This window comes from Talpa occidentalis, unplaced genomic scaffold (assembly GCF_014898055.3).
Source record: "Talpa occidentalis isolate TD23 unplaced genomic scaffold, MPIMG_talOcc4v2.1 talOcc4.18, whole genome shotgun sequence".
NCBI classification, from domain to species: Eukaryota; Metazoa; Chordata; class Mammalia; order Eulipotyphla; family Talpidae; genus Talpa; species Talpa occidentalis.
Window position 1 is genome coordinate 12909149 of NW_023601851.1, and position 21436 is coordinate 12930584.

Below are 21436 nucleotides of genomic sequence, written 5' to 3' on the forward strand. Positions count from 1 at the left end.
AATATGTTTCTGTTAGCAAAGATCCATGTGACATTTTTAACAAGACACAATCTCTGAGAAGAATGTTGCAACATATGGGAAGTCCCCTAGTCCATAACGCAAATTATTATTCAAAACACTGTCAATGTGGGATAGATTTAAACTTTCAGTCATGTCATTCTCAACATCAGAGAATTATAAAGGAAGATGAAAAATCTACACAGGATCCTATTGAGGAGTCCTCAATACTTTTACAGCATCATGTACTTCATGAGAAACTACAATTTTAAAGGATATGACAAAGCTACCAAATGAAGCCAAAGACTTACTGAACATCACAGAGAGAAACCTCACAAGTGTGAGGAGCATGGTAAAGCCTTGTATTGGCATCCACAGCTGACTAACCATCTAAGGATTCATGCTGGAGAAAAGCCTACACGCGTCCTGATTGGGGTAACACCTTCCTGTGCTGTGTCACCTTTCCCGACATCGGAGAGTTCATATTGGGGAGAATCCTTACAGATGTGTGGAATGTGGGAAAGCCTTTAACCAACTGTCAGGCTTTAACTATCTTAGCTTCACAGAATTCATACTGAGGGGAAGCCTTACAATTGTGAAGGATGTGGCAAAGCCTTTAACAATAAGTCATGTCTTACTCGACAACATAGAATTCATACAGGGGTAAAACCTTCCAGATGTGAAGAATGTAGGCAAAGCCTTCTACACTTCATCACATTTAAGCCAACATCACAGAATTCATACTTGGGAGAAACTTTACAAATGTGAAGAATGTGGCAAAGCCTTTCACCGCAAGTCAAGTGTTACTCTACATTAGAGAATTCACATCAGAGAGAAATGTTAAAATTGTGAAGTCAATTTTTTTTTTTTACTTTAGTCTCTTTTTTTCAAGATTTATTTTATTAGGCATACAAGAAATGGGGTATCTGCCAGAGGTGGGGGTGTGTGATAGGATTCATCAGAGGCAAGGTGGGGAACAGAACAGGCGGATTGAATGAAATATACTGCTGAAGGGAGCAGCAGGCGAGACAGGAGTGGTCTGCTGCACCATGTGGGTAGCTCCCTGACCTGGCATCCAACTCGTACTGCAGTGGCTGCATATAGCTACATAGGTTGTGCCTTAACGTCTTAACCCCTTGTGCCACCAGTGAGGTCCCAACTTTGGTGTCTTGAACCAGAAGTCCAGAAGTTTAACCAGAAGTGTCAAAGTGATTAACTAGAAGTCAGATGATCCTAAACATCAGAGAGTGAAAACCAAGAGAAACTGTAAATGGAAAGTGATGAGTGGTTTGTCCGAATATGAATTTTGAAGCCACCAGGTTTTCATACTGGAAACTTGAAAGAAGTGAAAATATGATTAAGTAATTTATAATGCAATTTAGATTCATATTAAGATATTGCAATACAGTAGGAAGTGAGAAACACTTTACACTCCTTAAGTCATAAAATTGTTATGGAGCATAAGCCAACATTAAAACACTAAATATTAGCATAACTGAAAAGTCTGAGGGCCTTCCTGGTGGAGTAGAGGGTTAAGTCACAGCACTATGAAGCTATCGTTTGGTCCCTGGCCAGGGAGCTGACCACATGAAACAGCAGACCTCTCCTGACTTATCTGCTGCTCCCCTCAGCAGTGTGTTTCAGTCAATCTGCTTGTTCTGCTCTGCACTCTGTCTTTGGGGAATCCTCTCACCCCGTACACTTCTGGCCTACCCCTCTGTTCTTGTATGCGTAAATAAATAAAATCAATCTTTAAAAAAAATAAATAAGAGTTCAAGACGATGGTTTGGGGCCCTGTATAGTTATTTTCTTTGTCCTTTTTTTTATCAACCATACTTGAGATATTGTGAAGAGACCTGATAAATATAATTCAGCCCTAAATCACTTCACTCTATGGCTTTCTCCTGGTATGTAGGTGGAGTCATGTATTTGACTTTCGTGTGTCAAACATCTAAGGGATCCTCTCCAGTTTATGAGTTTCTTTACATCTTAATTGCTTGGGTACATTTACAATGGTGTCATGTATCATGGATGAAGAAAATCTAAATGGATATGCTGTTTGTGGCTGACTGCAAAGATTGATCTAAATCACCCAGAGGAGTCGTGGACTTTATTGTGGGCATAAAAGTTAGACACGGAAACATGCTGAAGTTCAACTCATTTCATCATTTTCTCCTTCAGGGAATACACTAACAGTTTATTAATATCCTCATGTTTCTTCATGGTAGTAATGGAGCCATGAATATTATTGGATGTTGTTGCCAAAAGAAATCTTCACAAGCATGTGATGAAAGAGCAGGTGAGCTTTTCATAACAGCGTAGAATTCTTGTCCATTCACATTAGCTAAGCAAAGCATCTTTATGTTGAACACCGACTCTGTGATCCAGATATCAGGTCAAGATGCTTCTTAAATACCTGAATGTTGATTTTGATGAAATGTGTCTTGATATCTGAATGTCTTATTTAGACTGTATGTGAACTTCTTCTGTATATTTTTAAAATTTATTCATACAAGAGCTGGGGTGCAGGCCAAAGGGGTGTGTGTGTGTGTGTGTGTGTGTGTGTGTGTGTGTGAGAGAGAGAGAGAGAGAGAGAGAGAGAGAGAGAGAGAGAGAGAGAGAGAGAGAGAGAGAGAGAGGATTCACCAGAGACAGAGTGGGGCATAGAACAGGCCGACTGACTGAAATACACTACTGAGGGGAGCAGTGGGCAAGAAGGGAGAGGTCTGCCATGCCCTGTGGGTCGCTCCCTGCTGTGGAGGGGGCAGATAGCTTGTCAGTCAGCGCGGTGCTTAACCCCTTCAGCCCCAGGGCGGCCCCGTTGAGCTCTCTTCCCTCAGAGTCCTGAACCCGTTATGGGCCCTGCAGTTTTCACGGGCCTCGCCCACCTGCCGGTTCTCCTCAACCTCCACTCCTCCCACTTCCAGGCCGCAACCCCACCCCAACGACGGCCTGACGGGCTGCGCAAGGGGTTGTGGGAAATGTAGTCTCCAGTCCCCGTGGTTCCCGCGGAGGTTTCTGGGAGGGGCTTCCGCGATCTGCGCAGGCGCGCCCCCGCTAACCCCCCCCACCGTCCGTCCGAACGTTCTGGCGCCTCCGCGAGCGCTGGGGCGCCCCGAGGTGAGCGCGGGTTTGTTCCGGGAGGCCGGGCTCGGGTGAGCGGAGGTGCCGGGGGTTGGGGAGCAGGGGGCGCGGGCGAGCGGGGCGCGGGCGAGCGGGGGCCCGGCCGCGTGGAGTCGGGCGCTTTGGAGCCGATTCCCCCGGAGCGCGCGTGGGGGCGGGGCAGGGCGGTTGGGGAGAACGTCCCGGCCTTTCCGGGGTGTCCCCGGCGCGGCCGCCCGGCCCTGACCCCGGACGCTGCCCGGGGTCTTCCCGGGGTTTGGGGACGGGGTCCCCAAGGCGGGGCCCTGGGGAAGCGCGGTTCCGCCTGTGCGCATGCGCGCTGACTCCTCTGGACCCCCGAAAGTCGGGCGGTGAGGGAGGGAGAGCCAGGCTGCGTTTCTGGGCGGGGTTGTATTGCGCCCGGGGCCAGATTCACGGACCCAGGGTGGGCTGGTGATGTTGCTCAGGTTGCCAGGATGGAGGCAGCCCCTGTGGGGGCGGGGAGGTCCCGGGGAAACTGGGTTTGCAGGGGGGGTGGTTCCTGCTGCGTTAGAGGCTTGTTGTCTGAATTTCCAGGCTCCTTTCGCATTCCCGCCCCCAGGCGGCGTCCTGCTGGCTTCTGCATTAGGCCTCCATCCTGGAGGTGCGCACCCAGGGGGACTGTGTCCCTGTTGGGGTGTCCACAGAGAGGAGGGCGGGAGGCGGCGCGGAGCCACTGCTGGGGTGTCCTGGCAGAACAGTGCGTTCGGGGCATCATCTCGTTGGAAATCGTGTCCACACTCTGAAGTGACTCATCAGCTTTGAGACTGTTGTTCCTGCGTCACTGTTGATCAGGCAGTGGGCAGTGTCACCTTTTGTTAAGTTATGGTGAACCGTGAACCCACGTTCTGCCGCTCATGGACTCGCGGGGCCTCTCCTGCCCCTGCTGGAAGTGTCACACGGCAATCACCCGCAGTGACTCTCTGGTGTCCCCAGGTAGCGTGTGGCGGGCTCTGGACAGGAGACTCCAGGACCCCGTGCAGCTGCCTCCGTCCTCTGTGCTGGACCCCATCGCCCCTCCCAGCACCGCCTTCAGAGCGCTCGCGCGTCTGTGAGAGCAGCGACAATGGACCAGTCTCCGGTGAGTGCTCTGTTTGCTTCAGCTCTCGGTGCATTGACTTTATGGGAGTACCTCAACGGACACGTAAATTAGAAACATAGTTTTCTCCAGGGACACATTCCTCACCATAGAAAGGTGTGGCGTAGATCCAGGCACTTCACATGTCCAGCATGTGTGAAGATGGGGCTCTGCCTTGGTGCTCACACAACGCAGAGTCAGAGTCTGTGCCTGGGTCGCGGTTGATGATGCTGAAGGTGTGGACTGTGGCTCTTCACCCCGCTGGACAGAAACACTTCCCAGCTCTGCGCTGGTCCGGTGCGGGGTGAGGGAGGAGGGGGAGGATGGGGCCTGAGGACGGGAGTGCAGAATGGGGGTGAAGGAGCCAGATGTCTTTTAGAAAGGACAACTGATTTTTTTTTTCAAGGTTTGTTTATTTATTTATAAATGCACTGGGTACAGTCAGAAGCACAGGAGGGTGAGAGAATTCACCAGAGCCAGAGCGGGGAGCAGAGCAGGCAGAAGGACCGAAGTACACTGCTGAGGGGAGCAGCCGGTGGCAGGAGAGGTCTGCGCGCCATGTGGGATCCTCGCTGGTGATCCAACTGGCGCTGCAGAGGCTGCGGGCATCTTCACAACCCAACACTCAAACCCTTGGGCCCCCCAGGAGGCCCCAACTGAATTTTTAAGGTTTCTGTGCAGTAGCTAAAATCATATACTGTGTCCTACACAACTCTCGGAGACTTTCATGCAGGCATCAGTCTTGGCATGTGTGCCGTTGAGTCCAATGGGGGATCCTTACATACCTGCCCCTGCCTTTCTCTCAGGTGGCCTGCAAACCGAAGGTGCCCAGTAGACTCTTCAGAGTCCTTTTTTCTGGCCGTTGTTTCCACTGCTCCTGCGCATTTCTCCTTGGTGTGGACTGAATGCATTTCTAGTGACACTCACTACACCCTAAGTTGCTCTCCAGTCCAGTTACACTCTCCAAAAGTTCCTGCCATGTTTGAGAACACCATGTGTGACCTTTGGGAAATTTCATTTTTTTTAATTGTTTTAAAGCTTCTTATACTTTATTTCTTATTCTTTTACTTATTTTCCCTCCTCGATCTGTCATTGACATGTGTAGCACTAAAAGCCTTCTGCTGAAATAGTTGCCAGTTTTTTCCTACAATCCTAATGTGTCTTGCCCTACCCCTAGTTTCCCCCTCTAGCAAAACACTCTGGCCCGTCCCCCGTCTTCCTCCCTCCCTAACTTCTCCACCCATTTCCCTGTTCCCTCTGGTGGTCATCTTTACCTTCAAATGACCCTGTTCAAGTTTTATTCAAGTATTTTGGCTGTAAATGTTTTTTGGGTATTTATTTTCCACAGATGAGTGAAGCGATCTCATATGTGTCTTTACTTTTTGGCTTATTTCACTCAAGAATAGCACCTCCCGGGGCCTCCCTGGTGGCACAAGGGTTTGAGATGCAACCGATGGGACTGTCTGTAGTCTCTGCAGCGCAAGTTCCATCCCCCGGCCAGCCAGGGAGCTACCCACATGGCGTAGCAGACCTGACTGGCCTGCTGCGTCCCTCGGCAGTGTATTTCAGTCTATCTGCCTGTTCTGTTCCCTGCTCTGTCTCTGGTGAATCCTCTCACCTTCCTCCCCTGCACCTCTGGCCTGTACCCCAGCTCCTGTATGCATAAATAAATAAATATTTTTTAAAAAAGAAAAAAACAATATCACCACCTTGCCCACCCATTTTATCCTCAGTGTGGCCCTTTGCTCCTTCCTCACAGCCCTGCAGTGCTCCCCTGCGTGTGCTCCACACTTCCTGCCCTGCCTCTGCTAAAGGGATGTAGGTTGGGCCATGACTGGGCAGTTGGAAACACAGCTGCTCTGCTCATGGATGGGATAAATCTTTTTGTGTTTGAGTTTTCCCGTGAGGATAATGTGTAGAAGTATTGCAGATGATATGGAATTTCCGTTTTTATTTCCTTAAGAAACCTCTGCACCCTCATCCACAGGGTCTGTTCTGAATGTCATGGCCACCAGCCGTGGGTGAGAGCTCCCTTTTCTCTGTGTCCTCTCCAGCATTGTTCATTCCATATTTTTTTTTTTTTTTTTAGTGTTTCACTTTTTTAAATACTATTTTACATAATTTTACATCATTTTCATTTTTGCACAGTGTAATCATTTACATCTTTGTTGTAGTCCCCATAAAATTCTCACCCCTCACCCCCCGTTTTGTATAAATCCATTCATTTTCATTTGGGCCTTCTCAAGGGGTGAGGTGGCATCTAAGTGTGCTTTTAATTTACATTTCTCTTAAAATAAGTTAAGGTGAACATTACTATTGTCTGTAGGATGTCAGAATTCCCTTTCTAGAGAAGAGTGTATGTAGTTCCTTTGTCCATTTTTTAATTAAGATTTATTCATTTATGCATACAAGAATTGGGTACAGGCGAGAGGTGCAGAGGGTGAGAGGATTCGCCAGAGACAGAGTGGGGAGCAGAACAGGCAGACTTACTGAAACACACTGCTGAGGGGAGTAGTGGGGAGTCAGGAGAGGTCTGCTGCGCCATGCGGGTTGCTCCCTGCCGGCCAGGGATCAAACTTGTGCTGCAGAGGCTTTGGAGAGCTTCATAGGCTGCGTCTCAACCCCTTGTGTCACCAGGGAGGCCCCCCTTTGTCCATTTTTAATTGAGTCATCAGTTGGTTTCTCACATTGTTTGGGGATGTTATAAATTTTGGAATGAACCCCTTGTCACATGTGTAGCATGCAGATTCTTTTTCTGTTCTGTAGACTGCCTTTCAGTTTTTGGGCTGGTTTCTTTTAAGGTATGAAAGCTTTTAGGTTTAGTGGTGTCCCACTTGTTGATTTTTGCTTTTGTTTCCCTGGGTGTTGGGGTTGTTCCCTAGTGCACTTTGGGGCAACTGTCCTTAGTGTGTCCCTATATTTTCTGTCAAGTACATCACCAAATATTTAACCCATTTGGAATTTTATAGATTGATTTATTTATCTATATAAGAGCTGGGGTACAGGCCAGACATGTGGTGAGTGAGAGGATTGACCAGAGACAGAGTGGGGAACAAAACAGGCAGATCTGGTGAAATACACTACTAAGGGGAACAGCAAGGAGACAGGAGAGGTCAGGTGTGTCGTGTGGGTGAGTTCCCTGACTGGGGATGGAACTCATGCTGCAGGGGCTGTGGATAGCTTCATAGTGCTTTGCCTTAACTCCTTGCTTCACCAGGGAGACTCCATGTTGCTGTATTAACTCGGTTGGAATTTGTTGAGGATTTTCGCTTCTCTGTTCTTTGGTGGTGTTGGTCTATTTTTCCCTTTTATGCTGTCTTTTTTTGGAGGGTATCAGGACAATGCTGACCTCGTCGTATGTGTTGGTGAGTTTTCCTCCATCTCCAGTGTTTTGGAAGATGCAAATTTCTTTGTGTTTGCTTCTGTCATGGTCTCTCTGATGATTTCTTTTCTGTGTCCCTGAATGCTTGAGTATCTTGTGCTTCTGAATGTAGCTAGTCCCTGTGTTCCGATCTGGTCTCCCTTCTTCAGTCTGCACTTCTCCTGAGTGAGTCAGTCAACTGTGTTTTGCCACTTCTGCCAGTTACACTTGCGCGTGGGCCTCCTGCCCAGGCCTAGTACCACAGGCTCGGCTCCCACCTGACTGCGCCTGTAGCCGTCCCGATGGCACCTGCTGCTCATGCAACATGCAAACCTCGTCCTGTGTTGTGCCCTCCCATGTGGAATTAGATCCTTCTCAGCCCAGGTCTCCCGCCACCAGAAAGGGATTACTCTGATCCAGAGTTTAGTCTCACCCAATGCAAGTTACTCTTCAGTATTACCTGATATCTTAATGGTTGCTAACAACAGCACCGCCGTGCATGCGTGCATGCGTGTGAGTGTGTGTGTTCACTTTCTTTCACATTACAGTTCTCATTCTTGGCCAAACCTGATGGATGTGTTTTCTCAGTGATGAGGTTGCTCCCCTTTCTGCCTCCGACTGGCCAGGGTGTGGTGACACCTCAGAGTTCAGGGGGAGAAAGTACTCAGGGGTCAGTGGGACACGTTTGAACAAGGGTCATGACACAGACACTCGCTGAGTAAAACCAGGTAGCGCAGATGTTCATCATTTGACCTTTGGTTGTTGGGAGTTTATGTCAGTGATGCTCAATGTAGTTTTTAATAAAGAGCTTCAGGTTTCTGTCATCAAGTCTGGAGTATAGTAGGTGCGTTTGCATTTGTCATACATATGATTCTTGCTGAAGTTACGGTTAATGGTAGATTTTTTTTAATTTTGATAGATGTTTATAGAATATTGATAGAATGAATATATTTTGCAACCTAATTTTACCAGCTCTTCTGTCACCTGTGACCATGCAAGTGTTTCATTTTATAAAACTTTGCACTGTGGGGAGCAGCAGTGGCTGCTCTTCTGCCCAGCATGACTGTTGCGTCTTTTTCTCCTTTTCCTAGAAAACGTGGCCCTCCATTCATTCATTCATTCATTCATTCATTCATTCATGTTTTAAAAGATGAATTTATTTATGCAAAAACTGAGGTATGGGCCAGAGGTGTGGGAGGGGGGAGGATTCACCAGAGACAGAGTGGGGAGCAGAACAGGCAAATCTATTGAAATACTCTGCTGAGGGGAGCAGTGGGAGAGTCAGGAGAGGTCTGCCACACCATGTGGGTAGCTGTCTGGCTACCAGTGTTATACAGCCATCACCACCTTCCAGATTTTTTCATTTCCCAGTAATAAAATACTGTACTCATTAAACTCTGGCTCCCAACTGCTCTGTCCCTCACCCCTGTGTCCACCATTTACTTTCTGTTTTCAAGAGTTTGACAACTCAGACCTGTATGAATGGAGTCTTATTACACCTTGTTTTCTTGGTGAATCTCTTATTTTATTGCATTGTTAACTGTTTTGTCATTTCATAGGTATCGTACAGGAGTGCATTCATATTGTAGTGTGTGTCATTGTTTAGTTCCATTGTGAGGCTCATTAATAATATCTTATTTGTATTTTCTAGTCTTATTTATCCATTAATCCATCACCTGGGGCTTGGGTTGATTTTGCTTTGGGCTGTAATGACTGGTGGTGCAGTGACAGTAGGTGAGCAAACGTCTCTGCCCGTTCCTGCTGTCCCTGCTATTGGTGAACACCCCGGGGTGGGGGTGGGTACTCCTGTCATTCTGAGTTCCCTTTTCCCAAGAATCACCTTCCTGTCTTCCCTCCTGGCTGCATCATTTATGTTTGCCCCAACAGTGCGCAAGGGAGCCAGGTCCAAATTTTTGCCAGTACTTGTTCTTTTCTTTCTTTGTAAATCATTGCGATCCCAGTGGACGTAAAATCTCATCTCTTGTACTTCTGATTCATTTTTCCTCCGTGACTGATCGTATTGAGAACGTTCATGTGTTAGGACCCGCTTGGGTATGTGATTTGCAGAGCTGTGTATTCCAGTCCTTTACTCATTGGTGCACATTTCCATTTTGAACAGGGTCGAAAGCGTGAGGGGATTGTATTGTCCCATTTCATCATATGGTCCTTTTATGGCATCCTGAGCCCACTCCTGCTGGGAGGTCCCCGTGAGTTTCTGTGCGCAGACATGAGCCATCCACCTTCTCTTTCTTTGCTGTTGTTTTATTTCTCGTATTAGTGTTTTAATCAATGAGCCTGTAAATAAATGCATTTTTGTTTTCCTAGAACTGGGATGTGCCAGGTTACCTTGCAAGAGTTGCTGTCAGTGCTGCAGGCTCATCGTGTCCTGGATGCTGTTGTGTCTTTGCATTTGTTTTATTCATTGTTTAACCCTCCAGGTTTCTTTATTCCAGCGAGTCTCTGCCCTTGGTTCCGCTACATGCATTGCTTACTGTTTTGTCATTTCACTGGCAGCGTACAGGAGCTCCTGTGTGTGTGAACACGGGTGTGTGTTATAGTCTGCTCACTGGGTTTTCCTATCCAGAGTCGCTTTACTTTGGCTTTCATTATTTTTCCAAGAATGAATTATAACTAGTTATGACCATTTTTATGTATGTTGTCTTTCTGTTGTTGTTGTTGTTACGTAGCGTCACCCAAACCCATTGTGAATAGGGGACACTGAGCGTCTTTGTTAGTCCTTCTCTCACTGGGAATGTTGATGTCGCCTGTGGCTGTCAAGGACTTGATTTGTGTTGAGGAAAAATCCTCTGAATCCTTTTTTAGCTAATACAAATGGAAATTTATTTTAATGGGTTCCTATTCTATATGTATGTGGAGGTGCACAGGATTTACTACACAGGAAAGGAAATGATGGAATAAATTTACAGATTTCATAAGATGTTTGTTTTCTTATACCATGTATCTTATTTTTCAAAACTCTTTCATTGCTATGATCTATTTTTTTCTTTCTCGAAATATTTGTCTCTTCTAGTTGTTTTTCCTCTTCTTTCAATACCTTTTGTTCTGGTCAACGTGTTCTCCCCTACGGTGATGAAAACTATCAATAATATCCTGGAGATTCCCATATTCTTTCTTTTCTTTAATATTTATTTTATGTATGCATATAAACACTCGGGTGTAGGCCACAGGTGCAGGGGATGAGAGGATTCACCAGAGACAGAGCGGGGAACAGAACAGGCAGACTGACTGAAATACACTGCTGAGGGGAGCAGCGGGGGGACAGGAGAGGTCTGCTGCGCCTTGTGGATAGCTCCCTGGTTGGGGATTGAAATCTTGCTGCAGCAACTGCCGATAGCTTCATAGTGCTGAGACTTAAACTCTTGTGCCACCAGGGAGGACCTGATTCCCAAATTTCTGTTTTCACCTTAGACTTCCTGATCTACCAGACACATGTCCAGTTGCGTGTGGAATTCCAGTGTCTACCAGCCTGTCATGCAGACAGAATATTAGGAAAACATTCCTCGTACCTCAGCCACCAAGTTATTACCAAGTTCTCCTCCCCTTTGTCCTTCCATTTTAGAAGTGATGACCTGATCTGTCTTCTTCTGACTCTGTCAGCTGAACATCTTTTCTTAAAATTTTATTTTATATATATTTTACATCATTTTTTTATTTCTGCACAAGTTATGCATTTTTCATCTTGGTTATAGTCCCCATACATCCCACCCCCCTTATTTTAACCCTAATCTCTCCACCCCCCATAGTGCATCTCTGGTTTATACTTGCTTGTAGTTGAACATCTCTTACCTTTGCTTTTTCCCACCTCATTGCTTGAACATCCTGGTTTCGGGTTCAGTTTTTGATTACTGTGAGTTGGAGATAGCAGGCTTTGAGGTCACGGGAGTAAAATATTGGCACAAAGTTGCACATGTTTTTCATTTGTTATGAAGCTCCTTTAGCACATGATTCCGGGTGTGAGTCTGTTACACCTGCCAGCCAGGCTATCAGCTCCTCAAGGAGCCAATTTTATTCATCCTTTTATTCTTAGAATCATAGACACTTCCAAATATATAAGGTAAGCTATAGTTCTACTTGTAGGACCAAAGGGGTGAATGTAGAGGTGAGGCTCTTTCAACTGCGAATTCTATACAGGACCGAAGACCCACAAAATAAGATGTGATTGCACTTGCTCTGTCTGACCCAGGCTGCCGGCCCTGAGATGAGAAATGTTCCCTCAGAAGGGACGGTGTCATTTGAAGATGTGGCTGTGAACTTCACGTGGCAGGAGTGGCGGTACCTGAGTGAAGCTCAGAGGACCCTGTACCGGGATGTGATGCTGGAGACCTGCAATCACCTGGTGTCCCTAGGTGAGGAAGCTCCAGTGTAACACTCTAGTGCAATGCTGTCTTCTGCACCGATAAGTGTGCACTTGCTTATGAAACTGAGTGTTGGTGAGGTTGAACATGGCAGGCAGTGTACATTGTGGGTGTTTCGGTTTTCGTTTGGAAAGATTCAGATTGGCCTCTTTTGCACAGCTCTTCACACTGCATTTGTTAGTTTTCAAAGGCTGAAGTTGAACTTAATCGAAGACCACCACTGTTTCTCATCACAGGGCACTGTGTTACCGATCCTGAGGAGAGCATCAGGTCGGAGCAGGGATTACAGCCGTGGACTGTGGATGATCCACCAAACCAGGACCTCTCAGGTCAGTCAGTGCTTGCCAGGCCGGGGGGCTGAGAGGAGGCTGGGAGTGTGGCCAATGATATTGGCCACACTGAGGTGCTTTTTCAGTGTCCAATCTTGGAGAGTGTGTCTGCATATATCAAACTGATTCTTTATTCAGTTTCCAAATATTACTCTCTTGTGAATTTCGTCCTGCTCTTTTAAAAATGTTTGTCTATGTTCTTAAACCAGTATGCAGTCCCTGATACATGGGGTTGATTCTGCAGTAATCACATATCTCTATTCTCTCTCTTAGTGTATTCTCATAGACTGTTTTCTTTAGGTTCCTGTTGAGGAATTTTTTTTTTTTATTCTTTCTGTATGTTTATGGGAAGTTAAGCCAGTGGTAAATTTTCTGAGAGGGGAGAGCAACAGTACTCACAGAAATGATCTTTACATTCTGAAGTTATACACTCTGTGAGGAAAGAATATGTAATAAATACATTTATTAATAGAGAGGTAAAGCCACTATTATGGCCTGAGTTTGATCCACAGTGAAGGAGTTCACCGACTTTGGCACAGCAAATCTCTCCAGTCTCACCTACCGCTCCCCTCAACAGTGTATTTCAGTCAGTCCGCCTGTTCTGGTCAACACACTCCCCTACAGCACGCTCCCCTACAGCACCCCCACTCCTGCACCTCTGGCCTACATCCCAGATCTCCTATGCTAAAGTAAAAAATACCAAAAAAATCTATTCTCCCCATAATTTACTATGGGCAAAAAGCATGAATCAGAAAATCAATACCTGTGAATTATTTTGTAATATAGGAATTTTCGTGCCTCTTGGTAGTATTCACTCAAAATGCTTCCTTTTTAGAGACATGGTCATTTTTATCTCACTTTAGATGTCCATACTGTGGATCACCTGACTCAGGACAGCCCTGCAAATCAGGGCAGACATGTGTGGCAAGTTCTTACCACCAGCAGCAAAATAACATCCAACGAGAGAACTGACTTAATGGAAAAAAGCAATTTGCACTCAATTCATTGTTTGAACAATAGTATCAAAAATGAAAACAATTCAGCAATGATGCCTGAGGACTTTACTATACATAGGACCATGATGATCCCTGGTGAGCCTCATGAAGGGCATGCTAGAGAGAACGAGGAGGTTTTTAGTAGAATGAGGGAACCCATCAAGTATCCTGAGCACCTTAGTCACCAGGTGATTCAGAACTTTCAACAGCCTTTTGAATTTTGTGAACAAGGAAAAGTCATGAGTGAAGAAATAGTATTTACACCTAGAGGAGCCCTTCTGGAAGGGATTGTCTGTAAATGCAATGAGTGCAGGGACACCCGTGATGAGGTGCCTTTCGTTGTCCGAGACAGAACCCAAGGAAGACAGACTCCCTGCAGTTGTAATGAAAAGGGGAGAGCTGTGGAGATAACTCCAGTTCATTTGAATCCTCCTAGGTATCTTGAACATAAGCAGCAGAAATGTTGTGAAAGTGGGGCCAGTCTCAGAAAAACATTTCACACCTATCCGCATGAGAGTACCCAGTTAGGAAAGAATAAATTGGGATATAAGAGATATGGTGAAGCGGCCTCTAAAACCTCTGTTCTGACTGAACATCAGAAAACACAAGCAGACGATCAACCTGATGAGTGTGGGGACACCGCTGAGATTTCCTTACAGAGGGGATACCAGAGAAATCTCACTGCAGTGAAGTTGTTTGGCTCTAACGATTATGTGAAAACTTACTCATGGAAGACTGCCCTCACTTTACATCCACAATCTCAAACGGGAGTGAAGCGCTACCCGTGTCAGGTGTGTAAGAAAACTTTCAGGTGGAAACCTGCTTTTAGTGTCCATCAGAGAATTCATACAAGGGAGAAACCCTATGAATGTCAGGCGTGCAGGAAAGTGTTCTCCTGTAAGTCAGTTCTTGTTCTACATGAGAGGACTCACACTGGAGAGAAATGCTATGAATGTGAAGGGTGTGGGAAAGCTTTTTCCAGGAAGTCTCACCTTACTGAGCATCAGAGAATTCACACTGGAGAGAAGCCTTATGAATGTCAAGAGTGTAGGAAGACTTTCCTCTGGAAATCATCCCTCAGTCTCCATCAGAGAATTCACACTGGAGAGAAACTCTATGATTGTGAAGGGTGTGGGAAAGCTTTTTCTAGTAAGGCACACCTTATTAGACATCAGAGAATTCACACTGGAGAGAAACCCTATGAATGTGAAGGGTGTGGTAAAGCTTTTTCCAGTAAATATTACCTCAGTGAGCATCAGACAATTCACAGTGGAGAGAAGCCTTATGAATGTCAAGAGTGTAGGAAGACTTTCCCCTGGAAATCATCCCTCAGTAAACATCAGAGAATTCACACTGAAGAGAAGCCTTATGAATGTCGAGTGTAGGAAGACTTTTCTCTTGAAATCAAACCTCAATAAACATGAGAGAATTCACACTGGAGAGAAACCCTATTATTGTGAAGAGTGTGGGAAAGCTTTTTCTAGGAAGTCATCCCTCAGTCTCCATCAGAGAATTCACACTGGAGAGAAACTCTATGATTGTGAAGGGTGTGGGAAAGCTTTTTCTAGTAAGGCACACCTTATTAGACATCAGAGAATTCACACTGGACAGAAACCCTATGAATGTGAAGGGTGTGGGAAAGCTTTTTCCAGTAAGTGTTACCTCAGTGAGCATCAGAGAAGTCACACTGAAGAGAAGCCTTATGAATGTCAAGTGTAGGAAGACTTTCCTCTGGAAATCATCCCTCAGTAAACATCAGAAAATACACACTGGAGAGAAACCCTATGATTGTGAAGGGTGTGGGAAAGCTTTTTCTAGTAAGCCACACCTCATTACACATCAGAGAATTCATAGTGGAGAGAAATCCTATGAGTGTCAAGAATGTGGGAAGGCTTTCCGCCAGAAATCATCCCTCAGTAAACATCAGAGAAGTCACAGTGGAGAGAAGCCTTATGAGTGTCAAGAGCGTGGGAAAACTTTTTCCAGTAAGCAAGCTCTCACTGGACATCAGAGATGTCACTGGACAAAATCCCTATGATTGTGAAGAGTGGGAAAACTTTTCAGGAAGTCAGCCCTCACTAGGCATGACAAACTCCACACTGGAGGGAAATGCTATGAATGTCAAGAGTGGACAGGCAGTCCTCCCCTGGTGGTGCAGGTGGTTGACTGCAGTGCTGTGAAGCTGTCCATGGCCTTTGCGGTGGGAGTTTGATTCCCTGGCTGGCCAGGAGCAACCCCATGGTGCGGCAGACCTCTCCTGTCTGGCCCGCTGCGTGTATTTCAGCATTGTATTTTGGTCAGTCTGCCTGTTCTGTTCCCCGCTCTGTCTCTGGTGCATCCTCTCACCCTCCCACACATCTGGCCTGTACCCTGGTTCTTGTATGCTTGAATAAATAAAAATCTTTTAAAAATATTCAAAGTTAGGAGCTCAAACCACATCATGCAGCTGAGATCAATGGGAACTGACATAGTTTCAATCTTAATTGCTTGGAGTTACGTGGTTCACTCTGTTCTCCCAAGTTCATGCAGTGATGATGTCGTTGTTCCTGTTGCCGTTGCTTCTAGTATCCTCTTAATTTCCTGGGCGATGCTATGCCTGTCCACAGCAGCTGTCTGTCTACATGGCACACTGCATGTTGCGTGGGTAAGTGGTCTCTCTGGGTTTTCTAACTTAGTCGTCATGTTCTGTCCAGTACTCTAAGTCTTTGTGGTGCCCCCCGATGCTGGGATTGCTCACCACCAAAATGTCCTCCTCTAGAAGGAAATGTTGAACTGTGTGCTCTTGGCTATAGGTTGAGGTCTGTGGCTGTCTTTACCTACCTTTCATGATGAAGGTTTTTCGGGGCCTCCCTGGTGGCCTCGGGGTTTAAATCTCAGCGCTATTACCTGCTCTGGCCAGGGTTTCAGCCCTAGCTAGGGAGCCGCCCCACATATGGCCGCAACATGCCTCTCCTGTGTCACACGCTGCTCCCGTTAGCCATGTATTTCAGTGGTTCTGCCTCTTTGTCACCACACTCAGTATCTGGTGAATCCTCTCACCCCCGAACCTCTGGTCTACACCCCAGTTCTACAAAATAAGGGAATTTTGTTGGAAGATTAATTCTGCATACAAGATCTGGGGTGCAAGCCGGAGGTATGAGGGGGTGAGAGGATTCTCCACAGAGAGAGTGGGGTGCACAACAGGTGGATCTACTGAAATCCACTGCTGAGGGGGCCAGTGGGGACACAGGAGAGGTCTACTGTGCCCGTGGGGCACCTCCCTGGCCAGGGATCGAACTCGTGTCTGCAGTACTGAGAACAGCTTCATAGTGCTGAGACTTCACCCCTGCGCCAACAGAGGCCCCTGAATTTTTTTTAAAGGAAAGGATTCTTGCCTGCTATTTTTTTTTATTAAATTGTTGTTCATCTTTGTGCAATATTGGATTGCTCCCCTTCTGTATAATTCTTGCAAATGTCCTGTCCGCACCGCCTCTGAGACCCGTCACTCCAGGCCCTGGTGCTGCTCCTCCCCTCCTGGCCCCTGTTCTGCCCCATCCCCTGCTGGCGTCTCAGCTCTGTCATCTGCCTGCTAGTTTTGTCTTTTTCCCCTGATCCTTTCTTCATTCCCCTGTATTCCTCCTGGAGGTGATGATGTAATCCAGGTCTTCTTCCTTCACTCTTTGTTCAGAACATAATCCCTTCCGCCGTTGCTGGCCGTGCCCTGAATGTGGTCTTTGTCTGAGTCAGTTCATACCTTGGGGTGAGTGGTCGGTGTATTAGGTGGTGGCTGATGATGTCCTTGATGTAACTCTCGCTACCATTCCCCCCTCAGGGGCCCCGGGCACCTTCTGGTGTCTTTCTTTGGCTCCGTGGTGATGTCGAGCGGAGAGTTTGTGCAGCAGGCCCGGAGTCTGAGGCCTCGGGTGTGCTCTTCCTCATTTCTTGTCTTTGGTACGAAAGTACTTCCAGGTGGAGCCCAGAGTTCCAGAAGAGCCAGAGATTTACTCACAGGAGTAAGGACAAGAAAGCTCCCTGAGCAGAACGGTCCCGAGGGGTGGCTGCTGGGGCCGAGAAGCAGGGGCTCCCACGGCTGTGGCGGGCAGGGAGCGGGTGCTGGTGGTGGGGGTCTCTGTGGCGTGTCTCTTGCTGAAGGGCTTGGCCTGAGGGCTCTCCCGAGGCTCCGAGGCCCGCTGAGTTTGCCCCCGTTAATCGCCTGCATGTCCACACCTAGCCTCTGTCTGTGGATTTGCAGTCGTGCCCTGTGTAGGCTACTCGGCGTCCTCTCCGCAGGGCTGGGCTCGGGGCCCGTCCGTCGGGGATTGTTTCTCTGATCATGGATTTGGGACTTGGGCGCCCGCTCCTCCCTGTCCGTGCCCTCTACGCAGCTTCCTCCGTCAGGAACATCTCTATGGCCAGAGCCCCCATCCTGTGTTTCCAGTTCGGTGACTGTCGGGGTGTCTGTCCCCTGAGAGCATCTTCCCTGATTCAGGGGGAGGTACATTGGTCCCTTTAAACTCCACCTGGAGTGTCGGGGCCACGGGCCATATTCCTCAATGCACCGTGGGAGGTTGCTGAGGTTTTCACCCCTAGGCCGCAGGCCGCTTTCCACGATGCTGCAGGCTCCTAGGTGTCCTTGAGCGCCCATTAAAGATGGCATCGGGCTCCTCAGCCTTCAACTCAGACCTGGTCCAAAGAGGCCTGCAGGGTTTGCTAAGACAACACTCCTCTGCTAGTGCCACGTTCCCTGGAAGTGTCTGTTGCTGTGACGTGACCAATGTGGGCTGTTGCAGCAAGTGTCACTCTCTGCTCTGAAGGTGAGGGGTTCAGGGGACTCGTGTCACGTCCCCCTAGAGGTGTGTTGGGGCGTCCAGGGGTGTGGCGTGTGAGGCTTCTGTGGATGGGTGGGCGGAGGCCCAGGAATGGCCTCCACCGTGCTCCGTGGGGACCTTGCCCAGCTCAGCCACATCCTGGGGTCAGGACGTGCAGGATCAGCACAGCCCAGAGACACTGTCCATGCTCCAGCGGTGAGGACACTACAGGAACCCTGAGGAACCCTGAGCTCCAGGGGCAGGGAGTGGACCGGGGCGGGGGAGGACTCCCCAGAGACGAGTGGGGAGCAGAACAGGCAGATCCACTGAAATCCACTGCTGAGGGGAGCCGCGGGGAGACAGGAGAGGTGCTGCGCCTTGTGGGTCAGCTCCCTGGCTGGGGATGGAGTTCTTGCTGCAGTGGCTGTGGACAGCTTCACGGTCTGAGACTTATGGAGCAGGGAGGCTATGGGTCCATTCTTCTGTGGGGTGCTTATCCTTCGGATATGGGGACAAGAGGTGTGTGCTACTTGCAGGTCTGTGCCATCTCCCTTGGTTGCCCCCACCCCTAAGTTCATCCCCTGGATGAAAGGGAGTGTACCCATAAGACCGAGGTGGATGGCCGGTCTTGGGCTGCGAGGTTCTCTTTCTCTGGAGAAGCAGAACTGCTCGGGAAGAACATGTTCGTCTTGGTAATGTAGCCAGGCTAGAAGACAAAGAATAGTTTGACTTTTAACCCTTTGCACTCCGAACCATTCTGGACATTGGCTACCAACTATTCGACGCTAGTTTGCGGCGGAAACGTGCATTTACAGACCCTCGTATTATTTATTATAATTTTGGAACCAAGTAACATATTAGAATGATATTGGACTTACATAAATTGGGTGACATCGAGGAATGTATATGTCCAAAAAAAACAATATTTTATTGTTTATAATTTTGTACAGTATGATAAATTTTGTAACACTCCCCAATATGCATTGCGGGCTGATTAGTGGAGCTCATCTTTACTACTACTTGTATCATGAGACTCATTCGTGGTTGGACGCTTTGCCATTGTTCTAATAAAAATATGAATAAATGCATGGGTTGAAAATTTCTAATTGTTATTACTAGCTGACAAGATGATATTTACCAAAATAGCTTTCACCAAACAATTTATTCACTAAGAAAAGAATCACTTTTCCGATTTTCTCCTCGTTAGATCATTGTGCACTGCTCGAAGCTTCAAACCAAAATGACCTCAGCTTTGAAAATCTTTTCCTCCAGATGTAGACTTGTTTATTTTTAATTATATATCTCACTACACAGTGTGCACTATGTTTGAAAACCGACCTTTCTTCTACAAACTCCCCTTATCACTCTTTTCAAGTGGTGTTTTGAAGTGTTCGGACCATCGTGAGCACGCATCTCACATTCTCGTCCGACACAAAACCCGCTGACATTTCTTGTATATATCTTAGTAATTTTACGATATTTTGATTTAATTTCTTGTGCCATTTCAAGATAAAACTTCAGGGAAACATGCATGTCTCAAAAAGTTGCGTTGAAATAACTCAGTTCCCCATAATCACTAATAAATTGCAATGTCCCCTGAGAGGGGACATCCGAGTGATATGCTAGAATTCCAATGTCCCCTGAGAGGGGACAGCGGAGTGCAAAGGGTTAAGCAATGAGCAGAAAGAACGCAGGTCTATTTTGGGGGTGTATGTAAGCCTTTGGGACACCCTGGTTTCAGAAATAAGAGTTATACGACAGAGTGAGTGTATGTAATGCCACCAAACTCTGCATTGAAAAACATATGCCTTCCTAAGTACAAATAATGAACTAGAAGAGGAAATTAACAAAGCCATCCCACCTACAATTGCACACACAAAAAAATTAACTGGGAATAAATTTAACAGAGGAGGTGAAAGACTTTTACAAGGAAAACTATCAAACATTGTGGAAAAAAAATAATAGAAAGCGTAGAGAAATGGAAAGAAAGACCCAGCTCATGGGGTGGAAGAATCAACATTGTCCAAAGGGCCATCCAACCCAAAGCCCCTTCTAGAATCACTGCAACCCCAATAAATATCCCGATGGCATTCTTCAGAGGAATAGAACAAAGATTACTGAGGTTCATATGGAAACACATAAGACCCCAAATAACCAAAGCTTTCCTGATTAAAAGTGGGGGGAAATGAAGGAGTCACACTTCTGATCTCAAACTAAAGGTAAGGGGCCTCCCTGGTGGCCCAGGGGTTAAACACAGTGCTCTCAAACTACTGCCAGCCACTGTGCACAAGTTGGATCCCCAGCCAGCCAGGGAGCTGACTGCCATGTGCCTCAGACCTCTCCTGACTGGCCTGCTGCGCCCCTCAGCAGTGTATTTTGTCAGTTGGCCTGCTCTGTTCCCTGCTCTGTCTCTGGGGAATCCTCTCAACCCCAGCATCTACGGCCTGTACCCCAGCTCTTGTGTGCATAAATAAATAAATCTTAACTATTTGTTAAACGAGTATTTTGGAAAGCCAAATAAATAATTGAGCTAGAGTTACCTTATCAAATCCTTAGTTATAAATCTGACTTGTGATATCATTTTGAAGAATACTACTAATAAGTATGTGTAGATTCATGAAACAAATCTGTAAAAACTTGGATGTGTGCCAGATTATGTGGAACATCCTGAGAGACAGAAAATACATCCCGAGAGCAGGCCAGGATGAGCTGCTCACCTTCTCACAAGCAGGGATGAGCATCAAGCAGTCTCGGGCGGGGAGAGGCCACGTTGTTTCCAGCTAGTGTCATGAGACTTTCCTGGGCTTGGCTGCGGTGACCGACATGTCGGCCAAGGTGAGGTGAAGTGTGGACACTCTCAGTCCTGAGGAGAGTGATCGGGGCCGTCCTCCTGCAGAGAGCTGGGGTGGAGGACGTGGACGCCGCTCGGCGTGCCGTCTAGCCGTGACTCTGCGCACCCTACTCGGCGGCCTTTCGGGGTGAGCTGAGGAAACAGTGTGAAGGGCACGTGAAGTCTGTGAAAAGGCCCCTGGCGCTTGCCGTGGTCACTGCTGAGTAGCCCGGGAACATTTTCCCTCTGAGCGAGCCATGTGCTGGCTCCGACTGCTCCCAGCCCTCCAGGGAAAACCTCGGGGAAGCCGGAGCCGCCGCCTCCAGGGGCCTGAGTCCCGAACTTGGGGGGTGGGCGAGGTTCCTGGGCCAGGTGGAGTCGGGCTGTGGAGGCGAGTCGGCCCAGAACGTGTGGTGCCGGGAGCGGCCCTTGGTGGGTGGATTCCTCCATCGGGCACGAATGTCCTCAAGGCGCTCGCGGGGGATTCTCTCCACAGCGGCTGGCAAGGCCCGCGAAGGAAACGGGGTGATGAGAAGCCAGGG

At 47.5% G+C, this 21436-nt stretch overlaps 1 protein-coding gene across 1 annotated transcript; it reads left to right on the forward strand.

The window, feature by feature from the left end:
• The first annotated feature begins 4152 nt into the window (after window positions 1–4152).
• Window positions 4153–20984, forward strand: LOC129146174 (zinc finger protein 345-like). The gene is given in 6 exon segments (XM_054697701.1): window positions 4153–4219; window positions 11782–11944; window positions 12190–12282; window positions 13146–14652; window positions 14654–14986; window positions 14988–20984. Coding segments are annotated over 6 exon segments (2439 nt in total). The 5' UTR covers window positions 4153–4204; the 3' UTR covers window positions 15316–20984.
• The last annotated feature ends 452 nt before the right edge of the window (window positions 20985–21436 follow it).